The sequence below is a fragment of the Borostomias antarcticus genome, assembly GCF_949987555.1.
Source record: "Borostomias antarcticus genome assembly, chromosome: 14".
NCBI classification, from domain to species: Eukaryota; Metazoa; Chordata; class Actinopteri; order Stomiiformes; family Stomiidae; genus Borostomias; species Borostomias antarcticus.
Genome location: NC_140247.1, coordinates 23,589,371 through 23,613,806, shown reverse-complemented (window position 1 = coordinate 23,613,806; position 24,436 = coordinate 23,589,371). Strand labels below are relative to the sequence as shown.

The 24,436-nt window shown below is 45.8% G+C and overlaps 2 protein-coding genes across 6 annotated transcripts in view; one reads left to right on the top strand and one right to left on the bottom strand.

The window, feature by feature from the left end:
• Positions 1–1,182: 1,182 nt before the first annotated feature.
• tex11 (testis expressed 11) lies at positions 1,183–16,863 on the top strand (the record flags this gene model as incomplete). The annotated part of the gene is made up of 28 exons (XM_084448647.1): positions 1,183–1,210; positions 1,599–1,711; positions 1,849–1,933; positions 2,131–2,210; positions 2,305–2,385; positions 2,728–2,847; positions 3,074–3,154; positions 3,307–3,392; positions 3,515–3,572; positions 3,706–3,801; positions 3,883–3,964; positions 4,080–4,158; positions 4,353–4,504; positions 4,686–4,771; positions 4,880–5,017; positions 5,382–5,484; positions 5,593–5,717; positions 5,884–5,969; positions 6,423–6,476; positions 6,688–6,821; positions 7,025–7,095; positions 7,417–7,530; positions 7,804–7,876; positions 8,154–8,303; positions 15,008–15,116; positions 15,542–15,662; positions 16,547–16,714; positions 16,792–16,863. 28 exons carry the CDS (start codon positions 1,183–1,185, stop codon positions 16,861–16,863), a joined length of 2,745 nt encoding a protein of 914 aa, XP_084304773.1.
• A 351-nt stretch (positions 16,864–17,214) lies between these two features.
• dlg3 (discs, large homolog 3) overlaps positions 17,215–24,436 on the bottom strand; it is a 118,764-nt gene continuing 111,542 nt past the window's right edge. For 4 of the 5 annotated variants that reach the window (XM_084448296.1, XM_084448297.1, XM_084448299.1 and 1 more), the window contains 8 exons: positions 23,734–23,833; positions 22,144–22,185; positions 21,742–21,792; positions 21,509–21,610; positions 21,164–21,336; positions 20,797–20,906; positions 20,591–20,682; positions 17,215–20,481 (listed from right to left, as the gene is read on the bottom strand). In XM_084448296.1, the coding sequence (XP_084304422.1) occupies positions 20,375–20,481; positions 20,591–20,682; positions 20,797–20,906; positions 21,164–21,336; positions 21,509–21,610; positions 21,742–21,792; positions 22,144–22,185; positions 23,734–23,833 (777 nt within the window). In that variant the 3' untranslated portion in view covers positions 17,215–20,374. Of the gene's footprint in view, positions 20,482–20,590; positions 20,683–20,796; positions 20,907–21,163; positions 21,337–21,508; positions 21,611–21,741; positions 21,793–22,143; positions 22,186–22,991; positions 23,038–23,733; positions 23,834–24,436 lie in introns of all 5 variants that reach the window. The other variant, XM_084448298.1, reaches the window with a different exon arrangement.

Sequence of the window (24,436 nt, the reverse complement as noted above, 5' to 3'; positions counted from 1 at the left end):
AGAATCTGGCATTCAAAACAATAACGGGGGAGGGAGACTGACCTGCTCTACAGACGCAGCTTGCGGTCTTTCCTCTTGACAACCCTAAAGTCTCAGTTAAAGAAGATTTCAGGGAGGCTCTGCCCTGTATTCTTGACCAAATGACCAGTAAATAAAATAAAAATAAAGAGTGTAGCCTAAATGATAGGCTACTTGTTTTTACCTGGGAGTCTGTAACATAAAGTGTCTTATAGCTATGTACTGTAGATGAGCTACAAATTGTCCTGAAGATATAGATAATTTTCTGTTGTAGCTGTTTGTTTGATAGATGGACTGTTTTCAAAACCACCTCAAAAATCATCTTTTTTTCAGCCCTTAATTCTGATAGTTCTCAAAAAATTAAATGACTCGTGGGAATTCAACGGACAAGAGTTAGGAGATACTGTAGGTAGCCTGACATTAGTATCCTAATCTGAAGACAAAACAGTATTTTTTTTTTGTCAACCCCACTCAACTGATATTGATGATGAGAAAAACAGTCACTCTGTAGTGTAGTAGACCACCATCTTGAGGCTGAATAGTGGTACTTCACCAAAAGTTGGGACGAGGCAAAAACACATTATTTCTGTTTGTTTGAGACATAATTTAACAATACATTCAATTACATAAACATTTCAACCGACATTTCAGATCTTCTTTTGAACTCACATCAGCTCGCGCCTCGCGGCCTCGCGCTCATTAGGAGTTCCCGCCTCGCGACCCAATGGTGCGTTCGTTTATAACTGGGAGGTGGCAAATTGCGACTTGCTACTAGGAATGATTAAATAAAACACCTCATGAACTCGCACTTCCTCGTCGCAAATTCGGATATGTTTCTCAGCCCCCAGTTGCTCGAATGCACTAGATATAACTAGGTAACTGTGATATAATGGTATATAGATATAACTAGGTAACTGTGATATAATGGTATATAGATATAACTAGGTAACTGATATAATGGTATATAGCTGAATGCACACAGGTCGGAGGGAGGTATTTTGCCACTTGCGACTTGCCACCTCCGACCACAAACGAATGCACCACAAGCTCGCGCGCGGCCTCGCGCTGTTATTAGGAGTTCCCGCCTCGTGACCCATCAACTGTCATCTGTCCCTCAGAGCCCAACGGCCCAGCTAACTATAAACACTTTGTGTCCTCTTCAACATGGAATGGCTGGTCTCTAATGTGAAATGTGAGTATTTAAATCGTGTTTAAATGAACAGTTATTTTGAAGACAGCTAAATTATTCTTACCTGCGTTGAAGTGCCTGAGAATAACGCAAACTAGCTAACGTGAGGATAGCTAGCTCATGTTAGCTTTGGCTGGTTAATGCTAGCGGCGCAAAATAAAAAACTCTGTTAATTCAGTGTGACTATTTTTGAGAACTCTTTTTCTTTTTATCTCTGAACTTGGAACTGGGTGTAATTTCATTTTCACTAGTAACCATAACCCTAACTTTACATAATTAGCCATACTTCGCAGCAGTTGCTCTTTACTTCAGGGCCAAATCAAGCGAATCAACCGTCCATTCATAATCTGGCGCTCACTTTCTTTTTTCATTGATGCTGTTGTAATTCTAGGTCTCACAGAAAGCATATTGCTGAAACAACAAGTTAACTCAGATGACATAATTGAGAAGCTTTTCTATGAAAGCTCTGTGTTAGAAGACTGCCCCAAACCACTGGATCCTCAGGTAAAGGACACTTTACTGTGAAACTGTTTAAATATGCATGTGCACATTTAAATGTTGTATTATGTGTTGCAATCGCATGACACATGATTATATGTCACCTGTATGAGTTTGGCACCTCAATCTTTTGGTATTTCCAGCTTGAAGAATGTGCGATCCAGCTGTGGAATTGGGCAGTCACTAAACGTGTGGGTACAGCCATAAATGAACACCAGAAAGCAAAAGGTAACTATATCCGAGCTACAGATAACCCTTGTATGATAATAGTGATTTAATATCTCTGCATGTAAACCTATGTGATGAGATATTTCTGTCTGATGAATAGAAGTCTGAAGTGCACTTTACAATCTGCAACAAGCAAAACTCTGAAGATGCTAAGCATGGTTCTGTGTGGCTGTTGTGTACTTGCCCTGTCTCTGTAGTGCGTCATGTGGCCTGCAGACTACTGTACTGCTGTGAGGCTGTGAATCCAACAGAGGGCGCTGTCCGCAAGCAGATCTTGGTATATTCAGCATCACATTAGTCATGACCATCCCATTTGAGCTAATGGGACTTATATTAGATTCAAGTAATTTACTGCGCTCCTTTTCTTACAGATGGCCAGCAAAACAGGAAGAACCTGGCTGGATTGTAAAAAGCCCCAACTGGCTGACCACTTCTTAAGCCTTGCCGTCAAAGTAAGCAAGCATAGTATTGTCCCCTATGAATCAGAATCTGTTTTATTTGCCAAGTCGTTTTTACACATACTAGGAATTTGTTTTGGTCAATTGGTGCATAACACTGATGGAGACAACATGAGACAGTGCAAGGACTAGACTGAACAGTGCAAAGACAGGACAGTGCATGCAAGTAAATTATGCTATGCAAGTTAATTAGCCTACTGTATGCTTAAGCAATAAGCCTAGGCTTGTCCCCTATGCAAGTAAATTAGCCTATGCTTCAACAATGAAATGTGAATGAAACTATCTAAGCCTTCTGTAAGAGACAACACTAATGCGACAGCCATGCTTTCCCCCCAGAGCCTGGAGACCCTGTACAGTAGACTGGCATCCAGAGGTGACGGAGTGGTTGACATCAACACAAACAAAGGAGAGGTGGAGAAGGACCTGCTCCGAGTTCTGTCCTACCAGGCCGAGTCGGTGAGCTCTCGGCAGTATACACTGTTCACGTGATGCCACAATGTTCATTTGCTCTTGTGAAATCTGACAACTTCAAAGTGATATTAACATACACCTGCAGAAAGGAAGTGTAAGGCAGGGAAAAAAGGTGTTTAATCTGTTATAAATGAATACATTCTGGCTCTGTCTGCTAAACCTGAGTTGAATCGTATTCACTGATCTACTTTATTACGTGGCCCTGATGCAGGCTCTGGCTCAGGAGAAGCAGCAGGAGGCTGTAGCCTGTATGAACCGCTGCAAAGATATGCTGCTGCGACTACCCAAAGAGGTGGGGGACTCATCCACAAAAGAAAACTCACAAACAGTGCCTTTGATAATCAGCATTCCAATGTGACTTTGACACCTTCCTGCTTTGGTTACTTTTGATTATGCCTCAGAGGTTTTCATACGGTCCTGCTTTGTGCTCTTTTTGCCTCTCAGACCGGCTATCTCTCCCTCATGTGCTACAATTTTGGAGTGGACACATACAGTCTAAAAAAGTATGAGGAGAGTTCATTTTGGCTGAGGTAAAGTTAATCAAACACAAGCAGAAATATTTCCGAAATATGACTAGGCTATTATCTTTCTTAAGTTGTACTGCTTTAAAGGACACATTGGCGTCTCCAAACCATTTTGTTGTGTTTTTCAGTCAGAGTTATGACATAGGGAAGATGAATACAAGATATTCCCCAGGCCTTGAAGTGCAAGTAAGAGAGTTGCACCACTTGATTCTTCACATACCTCATAGTAATGTTGAGGGGTGAGGACCTCAAACAGCTCTTATATGCAAGTATATGACACCAAAAATTAGTAACCCGGTTATGTCGTCTTTTTCTTTAGGCTAAAGCTCTGAGGCTCCTTGCCACTGTCTATCTAGAGTGGGATTGTCAGAAGTTTCATGAGAAAGCTCTCAATGCTGTGAGCTTAGCCAATAAGGTGACCCACCACACTTGTACTGCTCTTCAATATGGAAAAAAGTACATACAGTAAGTAGAGTAAACTTTCTATTCTACATAGGTGACTGTGCACCCCTCTGGGCTCTACCTGAAGATGAGAATACTACTGAGATGTGGGGCGGAGGATGAGCACATAAAAGCCGGTGAGCAGAATTACTCTACCACCACTACCCAGTCAGAGTGGATGGCGGAATAATTTTCTATTCTTCACATGAATGGAGAAGGGGATGGTGAAAGGAAAATGTTTTGCCCGTCCAGGTGTGACAGAGCTGCTGGACTCAGAGGTCCCCCTGGAGGCGTGTCTGAGCACAGTGAGACTGCTCATGGCTGAAGACAGGTAGAAACGCACCTTCAGCGGCTCAACCCGCCTTCCGCTGTGATGAACACATGCATGAAAATGAACGACTTAAAACTTTGAAGCGACGACCCACGCTTGTTTGCTCGGGGGGGTGTTCCATTACAAGCCTGCCAGCAGTGCCTTTTTTTTTTTTTACGAGGATATCCTGTATTGATCCCTTGTCTGTTTCACAGAGAAGCGTTGGCCTTTGACTCTCTGAAGCGGGTGTGTCAGCACTTTGAGTCGTCGGCCGAGCTGGGCAGCGCCCTGGTGCTGCACGTAGAACTGCTGCTGCAGACAGGCAAGGAGCTGCTGGGCAAGCAGAAGATAGAGGACATCATCACAGGTACACCACACACACACACACACAAACACACACGGGCACTTCTCTGATGAGAAGATGACGTCGATGATGATGATGATGATGAGATTGAAGAGGGTCAGGAGGAGGAGGAGGGTGGTGGTGCAGTGAGGTCAGTTGTTAGTAGTACTAAGCGGGATTGATGGCTGCTGTTTCCCTGCTCCAGGCCACTACACCGGCAAGCCGCTGACTCCCCAGACGCTCACTGGGCTGCATCTCCTGCTGTGGGACAAAGCCTCCAAACACTTTGAGGTACAGTGCAGCACAGAGCGCACTTCTATTGACTGTCAACATGGACGCTCTGTCCAAGGTTGGTCTGCCGTGCGATATTTGAAGGGTTTGTTCTGTCTGCACCACCAGGCTAAGAACTACTCAGAGGCCCTGCAGTGGTACAACTACTCCCTGAGCTTCTACAAGGCCGGACAGACGGAACCCAACCTGGCCAAGCTGCAGAGGAACAGAGCCTCCTGCTTCCTGCACCTGCAGCAGCTGGGGAAGGTCACACGCACGCACACACACACACACATACACACACACACACACACACACACACACACACACACACACACACACACACACTCAGGGGTCAGACATCTTTTACAATGACATTCTGTGTGTGTGTATGTGTCTGTGTGTGTGTCTGTGTCTGTCTGTGTGTGTGTGTGTGTGTGTGTGTGTCTGTATCTATGTGTCTGTGTGTGTGTGTATCTATGTGTCTGTGTGTGTGTGTCTGTGTCTGTGTGTGTGTGTGTGTGTGTGTGTGTCTATGTGTCTGTGTGTGTGTGTCTGTGTGTGTGTGTGTCTGTGTGTGTGTGTGTGTGTGTGTGTGTGTGTCTGTGTGTGTGTGTGTGTGTATGGGTAGGCCAAAGAGGCGATAAGAGAGGCAGAGAGATGTGATCCTGCCAGCATCTTCACACAGTTCAGTGTTTACAAGATCGCTGTCCAGGAGAACGATGTGGAGAAAGGTAACCATGGAGGATCATCATCATCATCATCATCATGTATATTTATATGCCTCTAGTGTAGTGTTGCCTGGTCGTGTGTGTGTGTGTGTGTGTGTGTGTGTGTTCCAGCTGCAGAGGCGGTGACGGCCATCGGGGTGTTGGCCAGCGGTCCAGTGAGCAGCGAGGACAGACTGCTGCTGGCGGAGAACGCTGCCTCCAGCCTCCTCAGTCTGGCTGCTCAGATCGCCCTGGAGGTGCGTCCTGTACCTCCTACAGTGTATTCAATACTGGATGTACCTACTGTACTGTATATTCAATCCAGTGTGTTCATCACCATCACCTGTGGTGGCAGTGGCAATGATGATGATGAGGATGATGAGGATGAGGATGATGATGATCTGTCTTCCTCACATCTCCCAGAATGAGCAGCAGGAAACAGCAATGAAGGCCCTGGAGAGCTTGTGTCAACATTCCAAAGATGATGCTCAGGTTCTGACAGCTCTCAGGTCAGTCACTGTGGGAACGTGCACACACACACACACACACACACACACACACACACATTTACTGCACTATACACAATACCTGCTGGACTCTAGTATTGGATACATAAGCTACAATACTTTAATTTGTAAGTCCACTTATTATTGGGTACAGCTGACTTAGGATTGCCCTGTTATGTCATCATTACAAACATCACATAATATGTGACGACGGTTTGTGACAACTTGAGTCATGTCCAGCACTCAAGTCTAAGAGGAAGCTGGTCTAAAGGCAGCGAGCCCCCATGTGAGTTCTCAGTGATGTAGCAGTGCTTCCCTCTGATACACTGACCCATATTCAGATTCCTCCTCTCTTGTGGATGTGCCTCTCTGTGCGCCGCAGCAGAGTAATACAGTAGCAGGGGAGAGAAACCAGGTCATCAACAAACCCCCATTCACTTTGTCTGCCTCTCGCAGGTGTTTAGTTCGACTGGTGCTCTCCACTATAGAGAAGTCAAGTGAGGACATGAGGTAGGTTTAGATCTGAGAAAAGACTGTGCAGCATTTTCAGTTACACACACACACACACACATTCAAATGCACGCATACTTCTTCTGTACGCAGGAATGCAAACCTGGACATTCTGCTGTCCTATCTCAAAATGGGTGAGTGCACGTTTCAGAGTGCCCTTGGGAAAAGTTTCAGCGGCTCGAGTCTGTTTTCCTCTGGTGTGATTTCACAGTTGTTTACTGTTGGTTGTTTACTGTTGGTTGTTTACCGTCACCCCAGCACTGCAGAGGCTGTCTGAGCGCAGCCCTGGGCCCTGCACGTTTACAGAGCCGCACATGGAGGACGCCAACTGGTTCAGGAAGATTGGTACCTTTTACACTAGAGATACAGTACACTGCTTCATTATACTGTGTGCGATCGCTCTCACAAACCTTGCAACGTTGGTCTCATTCATCACCTGGTTCAATGGCTGTCGGTTTCTCATTGTGTGGCCATTTTCACACACTGTGTGTGTGTGTGTGTGTGTGTGTGTGTGTGTGTGTGTGTGTGTGTGCGTGTGTGTGTGTCAGCTTGGAACTCGGCTTTGCAGTGTGAGAGCAGCCCTGACAGAATGAGGGATTTCTTTGTGCTCTCCTACCAGGCAAGTCCCTATTAGCGTTGCTGAGAGAATTGATCTGTATATCTATGCAGGTGTGGATCAATAAGTGCCGCAGGGGGAGTTAGCACGGCCATAAACAAAGAAATGTGTACACCAGCATTTTTCATATGTGGCAAACACCTAGCCTTTTGTCAACTACTGTAGCTGTTGAATAGAGATTATTCTAATTTGGTTAAGCTGCTAAAGGGATCTACATGCTCCTAACGATAGGGAGAAATCAAAAAGGAGAGAAAACCAGCAGTGTGTGTGTGTGTGTGTGTGTGTGTGTGTGTGTGCGTGCGTGTGTGTGTGTGTTAACGCTAGCTGTCCCAGCTGTGCTCTCCAGACCGCGCGGTGCTGATGAGCCAGAAGACGAGCCTGCTCATGGCTGCTGCAGCCTCTTTGGAGCTCTGCAGGATGTCTACCCACTCTGTCCAGGTGTGACACACACATACTCTCTCTCTGTACCCATCTTCTCTAATTAATACGCTCTCCATCCGCATGGATGGAAATTTACCAAGACTGACGGAGAGGAGAGGTGACTAACCGAGCTATCATCACTGGCGTAGGTGTTTATTTTTAATCCGCATTGAAAAAAGCCACCACTAGATGGCGGAGATGAACACAGGATTATGCCATACTGTGTGTGTGTGTGTGTGTGTGTGTGTGTGTGCGTGTGTGCGTTCCTGCGTGCGTGTGTTGTATTCTCAGACTGAGCAGCTAACACAAACCTTGGAGCATATTCAGATCTGCTGGGAGGTCTGGAAGACTCTGAAAGCATCAGGTGCCTTTCAGATGCTCTCTATTATAGCTCTTGTCTTAAGTCCCTCTCTACTGTATACACACTCCTCTCTGCGTCCATGTAAGGTTGTGTTGTAAAATGCCATATATAGTTTTCAGGAAACCGTGTGCTGCCTTTCTTGGCCAGGATTCTCTTGTAAAAGAGATTTCAATCACAATGAGTCTTTAACCTGGTTAAATAAAGGTATAATAATAAAAAAAATAGTACAAGAGACAGTGAAATATCGCCATTGTCCGATAACATCCCCAAAATCCAACAGGGGACTTCTCCAAGGACCCCACCGACACCCTGCTGCTGCTGTACGAGTTCGAGGCTCGGGCCAAGCTCAACGACCCCAAGGTAGAGACGGTGCTGGAGTCGGTCCTGGAGCTGGACGGCGTGGAGACCAAGGTGCTGGAGACCATCGCAGGTTAGAGCCTCGCATAGCGGCAGAGCAGCTGCAAAATCCCCCACTGACACACAACTGTCCTGCTCAAGCCTGCCTGGCAAAAGATGGACTTCTGGGTGCAGTAGATGCACTTTACCTGCACTAGTTTGTGTATGGTAAACAATATACTGTACAAAAGACTCACACAATCCACTGTACCTGTTAGGCTGGGTGCTGGAAACACACACTTTTGTAGATAAAGACAAATAGAGAGTTCCGCACACCAGATAGCTCCCATAAAAACAAAATGATTTTTTTATTGCGAGTGCAAAGAGTGACGTTTCGAGCAGAAGGCTCTTCCTCAGACTTATGTTGAATACAGAGTCGCCAACTTAAATACCCATACACAACAATTACCCACAGCTGTTGCACATGACAAATTAGTGGCCCATAATACATCTGGTGTATAGACTGATGAGAGTAGGCTACACATACATATGCACATATAGAAATACAAGGTACAAAAAAGGGTACATACTGTAGTTTGTATACCAATTAAGGGTTCAGGCTACACAAGCCGTCATACCATACATCTGTTAGAGGCACCTCTGTCTATTCATAAAGATAAAGCCATTATTAAAAACATGGGGGACCTTGTACCATATGTAAAAGGTGAAAACACAGTAAAGACAGTTGTGTTTTAGAGAACTGGCAAATGGCAGAAAACAAGCAATTCTTCATTGAGACTTTTGGGAGCCAAGGTGCCCAGAGAATATATCCAAAACAGTTCTCATTTGAGGAGCATCGAATTGATGCCTCCCCCCCTGCGTGATTGTTTTAATGTCTCAATTCCTATATATCTGAGTGTGGAGGTATTGTGTTTTCTCTTGTTGAAATGCACCACCACAGGACTAGATGTTACATTGTTTCTGATGGTACTGCGATGTTCTGCGTGTTTTTAAGGGTCTGGTCTTTCCTATGTACGTCAGTCCATAGAAATAGGATGTTTGCAGTAGAGCATGAGATGACACATTTAATGTTGTATCTTCTGCCTGTGTGGGGGTGGTTAAATGAAGTGGCTTTGTGTGTGAAGCGGTATTGTTGGCACAGGCAGTGGTGTCTCCCTCCATGTACAAGGGCCCGGCTCCAGCTTTCCTCTGAGGGATATTTAATTATTCAGCCCACAGGGTCTTGTCCTCACTGGGATTCTAATGAATAAATATTAAGCTGGGATTGAGTAGATTCGTCTGGCCTCTAACCACATACCGTACATACCTGTGCTTTCCCCACTTATGCCCCAAACTGCACCCCTCCTGTGACATGATAGATTGGATAAAATTCTGAGACCACACATGTTAACTGTGGCTCTACTCCTTGAGATGTCTGTTGATGGGGTTGCTAGAAATTAATTTTACAGTAAGTATACTTTTACTGTAGGGGAATGTTTATCCTAGAGTCTAGGGTAGCCTGTCTGATCCTTAGCATGCATAAACTAACTTTTTACAAATACTAGAGAGCTGAATACTCCCCTATCTGAACTCATCTCTCTAGGAAGAGTAAAGAGACAATAGAACTGTAACTTTAAATGCAATCTTTACTTTATTAACTAATTGATTATCAGGGCAGTAAGTAAAGCCAAAAAGTAATACATTAATGATAATAGTAAGTAAATGAATAATGATAAGTAAAATAAAATCATAAAAATGTAACCTTGGTCAGAGAGAGAGATTCACCAAACAGGCCTTTTTTGGCTCAGCCCGTTTTTTCTTATCAGCGATATTGTCAATTGCAGCATTCATTCATTCATTAATTAACCTTTATTTCACCAGGTAAAGCCTCATTGAGATTAAAATCTCTTTAACAAGAGAATCCTGGCCAAGAATGGCAGCAGCACAGTTCCCTAGAAACAAGACATGAAAGTTGCATGAGACAGCAACAACAATAACAACAACAACAGCAACAACAACAACATACGTTGACAACAGACTAGCTTAGTGAAAGTGCAAAAATGCTAATGCTTAGCTGAGTGCAAAAATCAGTAAATCAGCATCTCTCTTCGACATCCCCTTTCCAGCGAAGTCTCAGGAGCTTCTTTCTGACTCTTCTCTTCTTTCTGAAGCTTCTTTCCTTTCACTTCAGATCGGAGAGTTTCTTTCTTGTAGAACCAGGCGACTGCTCAATTTCTACAGTTATAGGCTGGGGAACTCTGGTTCTTAATCTCCTTCTGGGTTGCAGCCCTGAGCCCCCAGTTAGGAGAGTCCCCTGGAGCATCGTTGCTCCCTATCTTTTATACCCTTTCTCTCATCTCTCTCTCCTCCCATCACATCAGGCTTCAATCAACCAATTTTAACCAATCAAAGTAAACGCTCCTCCCTCTCTCAAAACATTACATCAATTTCAACCAATCAAAGGCACACACCATAACCTTATAGGGTGATCATCTCATGGTCGTGTAACTCATTGTTACAAAGGCATCCCGACATCTATTCTTCATATCATCATGACAATAATCAACCAATCACATGCTCACCAACTCCTTGTGGTTCATATTTAATCTCTGAGATCATTCTGGTACAGGAAAATAGTTCAAAACAATCAGGGTTCCCACGCATCCTGGACAACCTGGAAAAGAGGTGACCCATTTACAGTCATGGAAAACACATGGAACATGAGAGAAAAAGGAAAATGTCCTGGAAAGTCGTGTGTTGTCCTGGAGAATGATTTCAACATTGTCCTATTATCCTTTAGCTGAGAATGAGGTACTAGGCTATCAGAGCTCCCCATGACGGATAACATTGTCATCTGAAAGGGCTTAGTTATATTCAGGAACCTTCCAATGAAGGTTTATGGACGAGAGTATTTCTAATAGCAAATGTAAATGTAGTCACACAAAAAAGGCAGTGACTATTCTTACGGTGTCTTTTTGTATTGATTCAATGTAGTGGTGCGCCGCCGTAAGAATAGCAGGCTATTACCCATCAATTTCAAGCATTTTAGCCATGAATAGATGTTTGGGTACAGGTATTCCCAGTCACCGGATGTTGGTTTTGGAGATAACCCTTGTCGTTAGTAGGCAGGAGCATCTCCCTGCCTCTACCAGGGGTCTCCTGTCGCCACGGAGATTCAATTCAGACTCCTTCCCTTCTGCTATCTGCGTGTTACTGTTCTCAAAATCAATCGATCAAATCAATCAAAGCTTTATTTATATAGCGCATTTCATACCCAGAGGCAACACAATGCGCTTTACAGAGAACAAGGGAGGTGGGCAGACATCCCACCCCTACATATTCCAGAGGGAAGCAAAGTCAAAAGTCATATCCCAGAGGGAAGCAAAAGTCTCCTTCAACAACAACAAGCAGCTAGTCTCGCATAGCCAGACCTATCTCCACACTTCATTTACGCTGCGCCAGCGCTGGAGAAAGGTCTGGCTGGACTCAGTTTGGGGATAGGAGGAAAAACACAGTATTTCTTTAAACCAATCACAATCGTCTTCGACAGAGCAGTTGCTACTGTAGGTTGTTGTTTCACGTAGTCTGATTGGCTGACCACGTAAATCAGGCAGTAATAAACGAATGACAAGGCTTATCCCTAAAACATGCATCTGTTGAGTCAGACTACTGTAGGTCTGGCTATGCGAGACTGGGGTTAGGGTTAAGGTTGGGGTTTGGGTTAGGGCACCTTAAGAATAGCAGGCACATCTATTTTTACAGTGGTGGTAAGAATAAACTGTGCCCCCCCCCCAAAAAAAATACAGATTTTCGCACACACTTTTTTAAATATCTGACAAGCATCAAAATCCCTCTAGTACATTCCAAATGAACACTACACAGATACAATCGTCCACAAATAATCATGTGGGTCTTCTTGATCTTGAACAGGCATGTTCAGGCTCGTCCCTGCTCTTTTGATTCAGAGTTCAAAATACAGAATGTTAGTTACATTCTACTCTTAAAGATTCTAACTTTTATTTAAGCAAAAACTCGAGGCCGTGTGCCTAAAACCCCCCTAGCTGTTATAAAATCACTATAACACACGGCCTCGAGTGGTTTATTGCTTTTATACAACGGTTACTACAGGTATTAGTGTAAAATAAACACACAGCAATGTAAAATATTAACATTTATTCAAAACGAAGCATCATTCCCTCAATTCCGCCGAACAAAATAGTTCCCCTAACAAAAGGGTTGCCAAGCAACAACAACAACTACAATGCATTGGATCAAATGGGAGGCGCATTAATACTGAAAATGGAATGATATGCGGTCCCAGGTGTGTTACAAAGTATTTTAACACGGCTTCCAGCCAATCAGAATCAAGAACCAGAACTAACCGTTGTATAAGAATGTGATTAGTACAAGATATATGTTTGCTTTAATAATAGAAATACATTATTTAGTTTAACTGCTAGCGTTGCATGTTATTTCATTTCAATGAATCTAGACATCACTTTGTTACTTTACTGCTCAGTCATCCCGCAGATAATCCTCAGAGGTTGACCCAAAAGCCCCCTCAATTTCAGAAGATTTTATTGTGTGACCCTCCTGACCTCTCGGGTCACAGGAGATAGCATTCCCTTGTCCTCACGGGGTCGAGGACGAGGCTCTGGGGACCACATTTGACGAGGCTCAAGTGACGGGGCTCAGGAAGCCGCATCCCTTCGACAGAGACAACATGGATGATTCCCAGGAGGGATGAAGCTCAGGAGACGTGAGGGTTCTGGAGGGGGAAGGTCCGCTCTCACCGGCATGTTCCGTAGGTTGGGGGGCCTCTTGTACACCACACTGGGGGGCCTAGAGAGACCTTGTTTTTATAGTGGATCTGAATCAATGATATACCAATGATCTTTGATAACCCTCAATTCAATTCAATGGCACAAAAAGCTCTGTATTCTATTTCTTTTTGTCTAGTAGTGATGGCGACTCTGTATTCAACTGAAGTCTGAGGAAGAGTCTTTTTTTTCCTTCTTTTTATAAAAAAAACCCAAAATATTTATTTCAAACAACAACAAAAACAAGGCGGGGGGGGGTGGCAACAGACCATTCAAAACAAGGAATAAACAAGGGGATGGATCAAAAGAGCAGACAGGCAAAAAAGACTAAGCAGTCACAACGTCTCTGATTGCAGCTGACAACGAACGCCAAGCCTTAACCGTGGCTGGCCTGGCCTGGCCTGGCCCGGTTCAAGCGAGCCGTTGTGCACTCCAAGTTCACAATCCTCATTAGGGAGTATAACCAAAACCACTTGAGGTCAAAGTCTGCCGTTATCCAGTTCTGTAGAATAGTCTTCTTAGCCGCTGTGAAGCTCGCGAACAGCATCTTCCGCTGCATGACCCTTAAGTCCAGACCTGAGTGGTCATTCAGCAGGCATAGGCACGGATTAGCAGCATACCGTACTTCAAGCAATGCAGACATCATGGGATTTACCTGGTCCCAAAATTTGGCAATTACTGGACAGTCCCAAAACATGTGGAGAAAGGAACCTGGGGCGTCTCTTGTACAAAACTGGCAGTAGTAATTGGGTTGCAGCTTCATCAAATATCTTTTATAAGGGGTAGCATACGCTCTATGAATAACTTAATAATGGATCAATTGGTGAGCAACATTTTTTGAAGTGGAGTTTAGATTGGACCAAATGACATCCCAATCAGGGTGGAAATCCAATTTCTGGAGCTCCTGACTCCACAGCGCTTCTACAGCGAGTGGTCTGTTGGTAGCATCCATAAGCAGGCGATACATTCCATTGACACCACCACGAGATGTCGAGGTGGGCTCAACCCAGCTCAACATGGGGTGGGACAGGGGCGGGCAGTTCCAGGGAACTCCATATGCCTTCAGGGAACACCTCAACTGCAAATAAACAAAAAAGGATGCCTTTGGAAGAGTGAACCTTAACTGGAGTTGTTGAAATGAGAGCATGACCTTATCATCAAACAGGTCCCCAATTGTGTTCACACCCTGCGGGCTCCAATAGCGGTTTGTAAAGGGCTCCTTGCCCAACAGCAGGTTAGTTTGTTCCACAACAGAACGGAGGAACATGAACTAAAGTGGCCACCCTTAAAGATCAATGAGATCATTTTTTTATGGTTCAATATTCACCTTTACTTGCTATTAGTTTATGAATTGGCCTTAGCAAGACCCCAAAAATCATTTTCGTGACATGAGACTGCATGAGACCCTGTGAATTGATTATTTTAAAGTTTTGGTGTACTGGCTAGTACACTGGCAGGAAATCTTGTGGTGGAAACGGAAGTGACACGTCACAATATCAGGAGACAACAAACACACAAAACGAAATCTACATGCACATAAAAGAAAGAAGACCGGTATTTACCTGCATTGAAGCCATCCTTCCAGAAAGTAGCTACAATCTTCCAATCCAGTCTGCGCCACGGGCGTTTGTTATCTTTTTTTCCCCCCATCATTACAGCAAGTGAGTGGGGGATTGTGGGAAGTGTGGTTCTTAAAACGCAGTGCCGATTTTATCACGACCAGAGGGGCCGCAAAAGTGCCGAGTTATCTCATGTAGCTTTAAGTCTCTCCACCGTCTTGAGGAAGAGCCTTTTGATCGAAACCTCACTCTTTACACTCGCAATAAAGAATCCTTTTAATGGGAGCTATCTAGTTTGTCTAGTTTGAGCCAAAACAATTTGGTCAAATGGATTTGTGAATGGTTACTTTTCTATGAATATTGTGTGAATACTGTACCTTGATGAGTGTGTGTGTGTTTGCGCGTGTGTCTGTCTGCAGCCTTGGCCATGGAGCCCCCAGCCCACTTCCCCCGCCTGTGTAAGAAGGCCCTGAGGATCGCCGTGTCGCTGCACAGGAAGCAGCCTCAGACAGACCTGTCCCGCTGCAGGTGCACGTCAACAACACCGTTCACCACCACCAGCGCAGTGCTTTACTGACCACCCCACCCAGCGCAGTGCTTTACTGACCACCCCACCCAGCGCAGTGCTTTACTGACCACCCCACCCAGCACAGTGCTTTACTGACCACCCAGCACAGTGCTTTACTGACCACCCCACCCAGCACAGTGCTTTACTGACCACCCAGCACAGTGCTTTACTGACCGGGGAGACCGCTGAGACTGAGCAGCAGCACTGTGCTGGAGAGTGTGTGTGTGTGTGTGTGTGTGTGTGTCCTTGACTGTTTCAGCCAGTGAGCTCTAGCAGTGTATCTACTGCTACAGTACATACAGTCCCCATCTGTGTGTGTGTCTGTCTCAGCCAGCGAGCTCCATCAGATGTCTGACGTGTGTGTGTGTGTGTGTGTCCTTCCCAGCCAGTGTGTCCACAGCCTGATCCAGCTGTCTCTGCCCAGTGGCGTGTCAGAGGTGGAGAGCCGTGTGCTGGAGGAGGTGTGGGGCTACTACGAGGAAGCCCTGTCAATCATCACCGCTGCCGTGAGTCAGCAGCGATCACGCACACACACACACACCCCTCCGGCGTAATCCCCTCACATCCACCCGCTGCAGCGCTCAAAGCATCCCCAATCAGGCGTTGTTTTTTCCCTTTAATCAACAGGCTTTCAGCAGTGCTTCAATTAGCAGATGCTTCCATTCAGCGTATCCTTCCTGCCAATTTGGATGTGAATGTGCCGCATAAACCGTGGCTCTGCTGTCCAGCTGCTGAAGCCTTTGAAAGAGGCGCTAGATTACTGAGCCCCCACGCCGCTTCATGGAAACTGGCACACACACGTTTTCATATGCAGAGCTGTAGCAGCCCCGACTCAGTAAGCCTGGATGTTATCTGTGGAACGTCCTCTATGATCGCCCTCCTCAGACATCATGGACGTGGAGGTGTTCCTTTATTATGAAAGAGAGCTTATGTCATCCGGGTCAGTGGCACATTGAGTCATGAAAAAAAAAAAAGATTAATCGATTCTGAATCAAATTATTCTGAATCGATTCATGAATCCCAAAATTGAGATTTTATTTAATGAAGGAATGAATAGTTCATTAATTCATTCATTCAATGATTCATTCAATGATTCATTCATTTTTGGAAATCAGTATCGATACCCAGCCCTAGTATTGATGTGTTGCATAACTTGGCAGTCATGTAATTAAGGTTACAGCTAAAAAAAAAACTGGTTTTAGTAACACTAACCGAATCGATATTGAATCGAATCGAGATAATCGATTCTGCACCTTGTGAATCGGAATCGATACCCAGCCCTATGATCATCACATCTGCATTCCCAAGCCTCATGTTCTCTACAGACACACACACACACAGAGCAGTCCTGTGTCGTGAGGTTGTTGTTGACGTTGTGGTCCGTCTCCAGCCGGACGACTTCCCAGAGATGGAGACGCTGTGGCTGCTGACGCGAGCCTGGAACACGGGCATCCTGCTGTACAGCCTGGCCCAGTACCCGGAGGCCGAGCGCTGGTGCAGCCTGGCCATGCGCTTCCTCAGCCACCTGGGCTCTCTGCAGGACAGCTACCAGACGCAGGTACCACAGGAGCCGGAGGGGAGGGGGCGACTGGGACCGGGTCCCATAGTGTTCATATAGTGTTTATCTGCCCGTAGATGTCAGGTCTCTACAGTGAAATCCTGGACAGGCTGGACAAAGCCAAGAGAAACCTGATCGTGGAAGAGTGACCCGAGTTGGAGGGTGATCCTCTCTTTGAGCTCTTTCGTCCGACATTTGCAGGCTGTTATGGTGGTGTGTCTCCCTGGTTACTGTACTTGGACCTGGGGAATCCTTTTGCACTTGTTTTTGCGAACCTTTGTTCCCACACATCATCTTTTTATGCCGCTCCAATATTAACATTCATATGAATTTTGATTAGATACATTAGATTAGATTAAGATTACATTAAATCTAATGTATTATTGACTATTTAACATTTGTATACCAATAGACCAAACATTTACAATAAGTTGGAATAAAAGCGCACATCAATGATAACTGAGTCACATATTTTATTTTCAAACAAATAAACTCTTGTCAAGTCCCCCAAAAATAAACCCAAACAAAAAGGTTGCAGGACGGAGTTCCCTCATTAGAACTAGGACAGGGAACACCTTGTGGCCTGGTGTCCTGGTAGGCTATACCACCTGCAGTGTGACAGGAAGGGAAATTACTGTACAATCAAAGGGTTCATGTTCGCAAGCACTTACTGCACAGGTGTGCTGTCACATTAACAACTCGTCACCCGAAACGACAAACTAGAACCCCCCCCCCACCCCCCCCGCAAAAAAAAAAAAGCATTACGTCATCATCACCATCTCGCTTACTGGAACAAAGATCCTTGTTCAGTTATACACACTCAGAGGCATTCAGGTCCAACCTGGTCTTACACAACCTCAATGGTAAGAGTTCAAATGAAATCAAGATCTTTGGGCTTTATTAACATGGCTGACTGGGAGGTATGAATACCAGACACATTGTTAACAGTCAGCTGTGTTTCAACGACACCAGACACGACCAGTTCTAAAACTTCTAAATGAGATATTGATCATCAATGCTCCTGGCTTCTGTGATGTCATCTTGTAAGTTTGCTGCCTGCGTTTCATTTTCATGATATATATTTTTTACACATTTTTTTAATATTTTTTATTTATTTTTTTAAATCTATACACCCAGACACGTTCCACGAGAAATCACAAGTAGACAGGCCCTACTTGAGGGAATTCAATTCCCAACTGACTAATTAAAAGTGTTCCAATAGGCAGCAGAAGAGATTTGTCTATAGAGAAATACCAACAATACAGCACATTTGTATGGAAATTATATCTCAGAATAGCTCAAAGTTTACTTACCTGACATTTGTGATCTATAAAACATGTTTGTCCCAGTTCGTTTCACACATGCATGAAGCACAGGTGAGGGGGATCTGCTTGGGGGGCATATTTACATTTTACAGCTAGCACACCCTTTTTTGAAACAGTCTGCAAGCAGTTTATAAATGGCTCTGTTCCCTTCGGTTAATTCCCTGAACTCTAGTTTTGACACAGGTAATGACAGCTGGTTTAGCAGTGGTGTCTGGCAGGTGAGCACACCTGTTCAGAAGATGCCTGCAAGTACAGGTGCTCTGGGGGCAGGAGGGGGGGGGGGTGGGGCAGGGAACCCAGAGAGCAAGGTTACCTCTTCCTGTTGGGTGGACAGAAGCTGGTCTGGCTCTCTGATGGCTGAGGAGGAAAGAAAAAAACTTTCCCCTCTTAAAAAAAGGGCAAAAACCAAATGTTCACAGGGACAGGGGCCACGGTATTCCTTCTTCTGTAAGTCACACAAGTCCCCTCTCTCACATGTACACATAAACACACAGTGCCAAGATCCGCAGAGGAGGGTGGGGCGGCGCGTTTCAATCCCGCTGGATCCATACAGCCAACTCATGCAAGGGTTACCACACTGGTGGTCTGGACAACAGCTTCACCACACCTTACGTAAAAAGATAAGACAAATTACATCCTCTTATTAAAATTATTAAATTGCAAATGCCTTTAAAATTGCTCAGAGACAGTTGTCACTCAGTGCTCGCTCATTCACGTTGCATCTGTGAACTCTTGTGTTTTGCGTCTCCGTTCGAAAATGGCCCTGGAATCACAGGGGAAATGGCATCTGTGCGTCAGATTCCTGAGCTGGCCTAGCTCGCCCTGGACGTACCGTTGGGCTCAACACAGTGGTTCAACACCTGCCCAGAACTAACTAAAAAAAAATCAGAATTTCATAGATACACAAGAACATACAGCTTTTAATCTAACACATCTTTAGTGTTCTTGAGGGGGGACAATCCAAAAAAGCAGGTTATATTGACTCTTTAATTGTTAGGACATCCAATACAATTATTTGTCTTGTTCTACCCGTTTTAAGGCCACCATCACGGTGGCGTACAGGACAGTACCATGTGACCATTCAATCAGAAAACTCTCTAGGAAGGAAGAGAGTGTAATCGGGTGGTCTACTGCTCAACGTTGGTGAGGGGGCTACTGCTGCCTAAATTCAAAATCCAATCTTATATTACACTGGAAAAGGGTTAAAATACAAGGAAGCAACAGAGCTAAGACTCTGTGTTTTATCTATTGCACTCAAGTTATAGGCCCCCCTGGAAGCTGGAGGAGAAAGCAGAGAAATTAATTTACAAAAAGAAAAAAAAAAAAAAAAAGACTGTCCTGTTTTTTTCTGGTGGATTATTTGAAGCCTCCCTCACAAAGTACAGGTAGTCATAACAGAATGTTTGATGTAAGGCAGTTTGGTGTTTTGCAGAGAGCCCAGTTACACATCTCCACCCCCATCCTTTACACAGAGCAGCTAAAAACCACAAGCGCAAAATCCCACAAAAAAAAACTAAGTGATGAAATCCAACAGCCCTCCAAGTAGACAATTCTAGTGAAGTGTAAAACGTGTGTTTTTAATATGTAGTAAAATCTCAGTAGGATTTTATCATTTATCTTGTGATTTTCATAATATAAATGTAGATCAGTAATTCATTTTCTTCCTTCTGTTCTGCCTCCAAAAATGTCTTTATCAGCCGCAGTGCAAACACCAGGCAGCCGATCAAACGGCGAGCTGGTTTGTGATAAATAGATCACCAGTTAGTAGGCGTCTTCCCCCACCAAAGATCCTCTTCCGTTAGAAACAAGAGAGATGACTCCAACAGTACCATCAGCTGGGCTTGATTTCATCCAGTCCTTGTAGAAAAACAACCCTTAATTGGTATTCACTTCTCATCTTGCATGTCTTTTTTAAATGTGATTTGATGAACATTTACAAAGTGTTTCAACTTGTATGATTTGTCTCTATATTCCCCTGCAACTTCTTTGAATCCCTGACTCCTCACTCCGGCATTCTGCAAAACATTCTGATCTTCACTGTCAGTCCCATTTCACAAAAAGGATTCATTATTTTTTCCCTTTTTTGTTTTATATCACAAATTCATCTTGGAATGGCATTTCCAGTCTTGAATGGACTTTGCTGAGAAACTCATGCAGGAGTGTGCACAGTCACAGTAATGGTGATAAGACTTCTTTTCATTTGAGAGTAACATAATGATGACACTAGAACTTGATATGAAACATATCTGCAAAAAAGGGGGAGGAGGGAGGAGCTATCTGGGTATGGGCGGGGTCTCTGGGCTCTGCGGAGCGGCAGAGGGGATTGGCTGGGAGCTCAGAGCTTCTCTGAGGAAGGTATCCAGATGTAGGGGCCCGACTGTTCCTCGATAATCAGCTTTATTTTGTTGTAGATCTCCTCTAGTGAGTCACCCTGTACGATGGCTGGGGGCGACAAGGGAGAGAAGGACATATTTAGAGTGTGTATTGTATTACTTATCATCCAGAATCTGAGCCTTGCAGAAAATCACTATCTGGACCTTTGGGGCCTTACCTGTGAAAAATTCACCAAACTCTTGCTCCAGCTTCATTGCCTTGTCGAAGACTTTATTGGCCTGCTCGTATGTCTGCCTCTTATTCATTTCCCTGGAAGACACAGGTAGGATTACAGACGGAAAGCACTGGTTGAATCGATAAGACAGGCAGTCAAAGTCATACTTCACTAGACTAAATGAGATCTCCAAAAAATCAAAAACTTACATTAGAGCTTCAATGGATTTTGGTTTGATGAAGATTGCGATCGAATAGAGTTGTGCTTGTTGCAGTCGCTTGATAGCATTCCCAGACACATCCAGGATACAGTGTTTTCCCTGTGGAGCAGGAAGAAGAGGGGATGAATCTACAATTAATACCCAAAATATTTCACCAGGAATTAATGACAGCGTTTTGTTCTCCGCATGTAGGCCACTGCGATTTCAGGCTTGCTATTTCGGTGCACCATGGAGACGGCATCCTTCACAATGATTGGTTTCAGACAACGAGATCTCCAGGACGCATCTCTGCCTCCCTGATTACAAACGAGCGGCAGCCGCCCGGTGACGAGGGGTAAACAGGAAGCTCCCCCTACCCTCTCGGCCACCGCTCGGACGGACAGAATGCTCGTCCCGTAGAGGTTCTCGTTGAACTGGCCCGCCTCGATGAACTTATTGTCCTGAATGTCTTTCTCCATCTGCTCCCGCGACGCCACGAAGTGATAGTCCTGGCCGTCCATCTCGTTCTCCCGGCGTGGGCGAGTCGTGTCTGCACAGAGGAGGAGGAGAAGGGGACAGGGTCACATTCCTGCTGGACATCGTGTCAGGCTGGTGCGTGTCAACGTCCAGCCCTCAGAGGACTTGCAACTAGCGGCGGCGCCTCAGTGGGCCGGCGTGGCGCGGACGGGAGAGAGCGTGGTTAGCTGTGTTCCTTTACTCACGGGGGACGCAGGAGCCGAACTTGTGAGGGAACTCCGAGATGAGGTCATCGTTTATACGGTCTTTCATAGGGCCCAAGATGATCACGGGCCTTGTGTAGTGGACTGTGACGGGACAGGAGAGGGAGAGGAGGCGGGTCAGATGACAGATTCGCGAAGGACACGGAATTTGACGTTTTCATTCTCTGTCTCAGATTCTTATCAGGTCGGAGGGGAGAAGGGTTCACTGTACTTACTCTCCTGTCGAATCACTGGCTCGTAGGAGAGAATCGTGTCTTCCTGGCCCTCTGCATGACAGGAAGGAAACAACATCGGTATTGAACAACAAAGTCTCTTATTAACAACGATCCTAGGTTCAATAGCAAGAGATTACAGTGGGACTTGATCGTGTAGCAGAGCTAAGTGTTCTAACCGCTCTTTCCAATGCGTCTCGATTTTTCCGTTACAGCACATTAAAGGGATTGGATCCATCTAGCAAAGGGCCTGATATCATCTCTGTGGAATTTCCTACTCGCCACAGACGACGAAAATAAAACGGGTGCTGAAGACCAGCAGCACGCTCTTCATTTGCAGCGGCCACGCGGCCGCCGAGTCGAACGGGGGGAGTTGGAGAGAGAGAGAGAGGAACGGTCACTCACTTGAGCTGCTTTCACTGTCGCTTGTGTTGGACGTCAAGCATTCTGAAAGGACAAGACCATGTTTAGTTCTGCGGATCCTTCACAGCTTCCCACCGGAGCAGCACATCAAAATACACACACGGTCTTAGTTCCCCCCCCCGCTTGTGTGAAAAAATAAAACCTCTGGCTGGCGGTCTCGAGAGCTTTGGGACGAAATACCAAACTCTGCGTCCCGCGGCGCGTGACCCCGCAGAAAGGGGAGAGCTGGCCGGGAAAATGGAGAGAGGAGAGCGAGCGGGTTCGCTATCCTGCTACGACGGCTCTCTATGGGGGGACTGGGGTGAGGTGTGGGCAATAGGAAACGGAGCGTTTCCTCTAACAAAGTCCCAATCGGCCCCCCTCTGTCCACCCGCCAGGGTTTCCTAGGGTTGGACGTGCATCTGGGGCGACAGAGGCGAGCCAAAGACAACACGCTGGCGTCTGGCCTGTTACTGTGTACATTGGGGGGGGGGGGGTGGTGGTGGGGGAGGGGTACGCAGAGGGGGAAAGCATCTGGAAGTAGGCACAGCAAAACCCCGTCCGGGGGAAGGATGCGCTCTATCTGAGAAAGACATTATCTTGCAATTATCTGCTAACCAGACAGGGACTTACACTTTCGCATGCATGTTCTGTGTGTTTGTGCCTGTACATGCAGTGTGTGTGTGTGTGTGTGTGTGTGTGTGTGTGTGTGCGTGCCTGCTGATATTTATGCATTGTTCATTGTGTGTGTGTGTGGTTTAGCCATTTTCCAGCTTGGTCTGCACTGACAGCGTTTGTGCTCTGAGCATCAGGGGACAAGCTGCTTGACACAGTTACAACCACACACTTACTCAAACTCTTTGATCCATAAAAGTCATCGCTTAACCCTGGGAAGTCCTAGGTGTCCCGACAGGTGAGGGCAGAAAACAAAGAGAAGAGAGCAGACAGGAAGAAGAGGAGGTTAGTGAGAGCTGGGGCCGAGAGAGAGAGAGAGAGAGAGAGAGGGAGGAAGGAGGAGGGTGTGTACTGCTGGCCGGGCAGAGGAGGGCTGTTGTGGCCCAGACCCACCGACACAAAGACACTGTGCTCGTTAAGCCTGAGCCCCACTGTGTTTTTACTAAGCCCGGGACGTTCAATTACACCGGTTAAGGCCGGGATCCTGACCTCGCGGTGTTAGCTTTTTAACGCTGCGGTCCGGCTAATGAGATTCTTTGTTGTGGGTCAGTGACAGGGGGGGCCCCAGGGCCGCGCTGCAGCAGAGACGGCCGAACACACCTGGCAGCAACACACACCCGCGCTCTCCGCCGGGACCCACACACAAGACAGACAGACGGACGGGCGGCCAGACAGGCAGCAGGGAGAGGCCCAGGCTGGCTCTGTATGTCCGCCTTCTCTGAGCAGGAGGAGGGGGGGGTGGGGGGGGGCGAGGACAGCGGCGTCCCGACAGTCAGCCACGGTCCCGGACCCCCGGGAACCAGCGGAGAGATGAGGCTAGATGAGGGAAGGAAGGAGGGATGAAGTGTGGAAGGAAGGAGGGGTGAAGTGTGGAAGGACAGCGCGAGAACCCCCCCTCGGTCACACAGCGGTACTCACGTTCAGACTCCACCAACTCCTGTACAATATTCTCCTTGCTCTTGTAAAACGGGAACTTGCGTGAGAGGTTGAAGCTTTTTTTGCGCTTTACTTTGACTGGCTGCTTAGAGACGTGGATAGGGTGGGGTGTGGGGGGGGTGGGGTGTGGGGGGGGGGGGGGATGATGAAACAACAACAGAACAGAATGTGTTTCAATGAAGACACCAAACAAACACTCATGCAAAACCAAACTGAACAGACAAAAATCATTATCAATGAAATCATGAGGGGGAAAAAAGTGAAGCTTGTCGCTGGGGTGAGATGATTGATGCCAGGAGATGCTTCATCTGACGATCTCAAGAGGTGGGTTGGAGGTAAGTAGGGTGCGCTTCACAAACATGAGCTCTGACGAAGGCGCTCAGCCCAAATGCGTCAGCGTTCTGTCTTTACTGCCCAGAATAAATGGTGAAAGATCATTTTGGTTTCTATTTTTAGATAGCATGTACTCTGTTCTTTTTCAAGATAGCCCTGCTGAATGCTGAATTTCAAGAGTCTATTCACATGCTTATATTACATGTGAATGAAAGTAGCCTTGGGGATTTGAGTGAAACAGACACAATATCACGGGACTTTTCTTTGCCAATTAATAATTAGACGTAGGAAAGCCCCCAAGGTTAGTTAAGCAGGGCTTTCTTTCACCATGAACCTGATACAAGGCAAAACT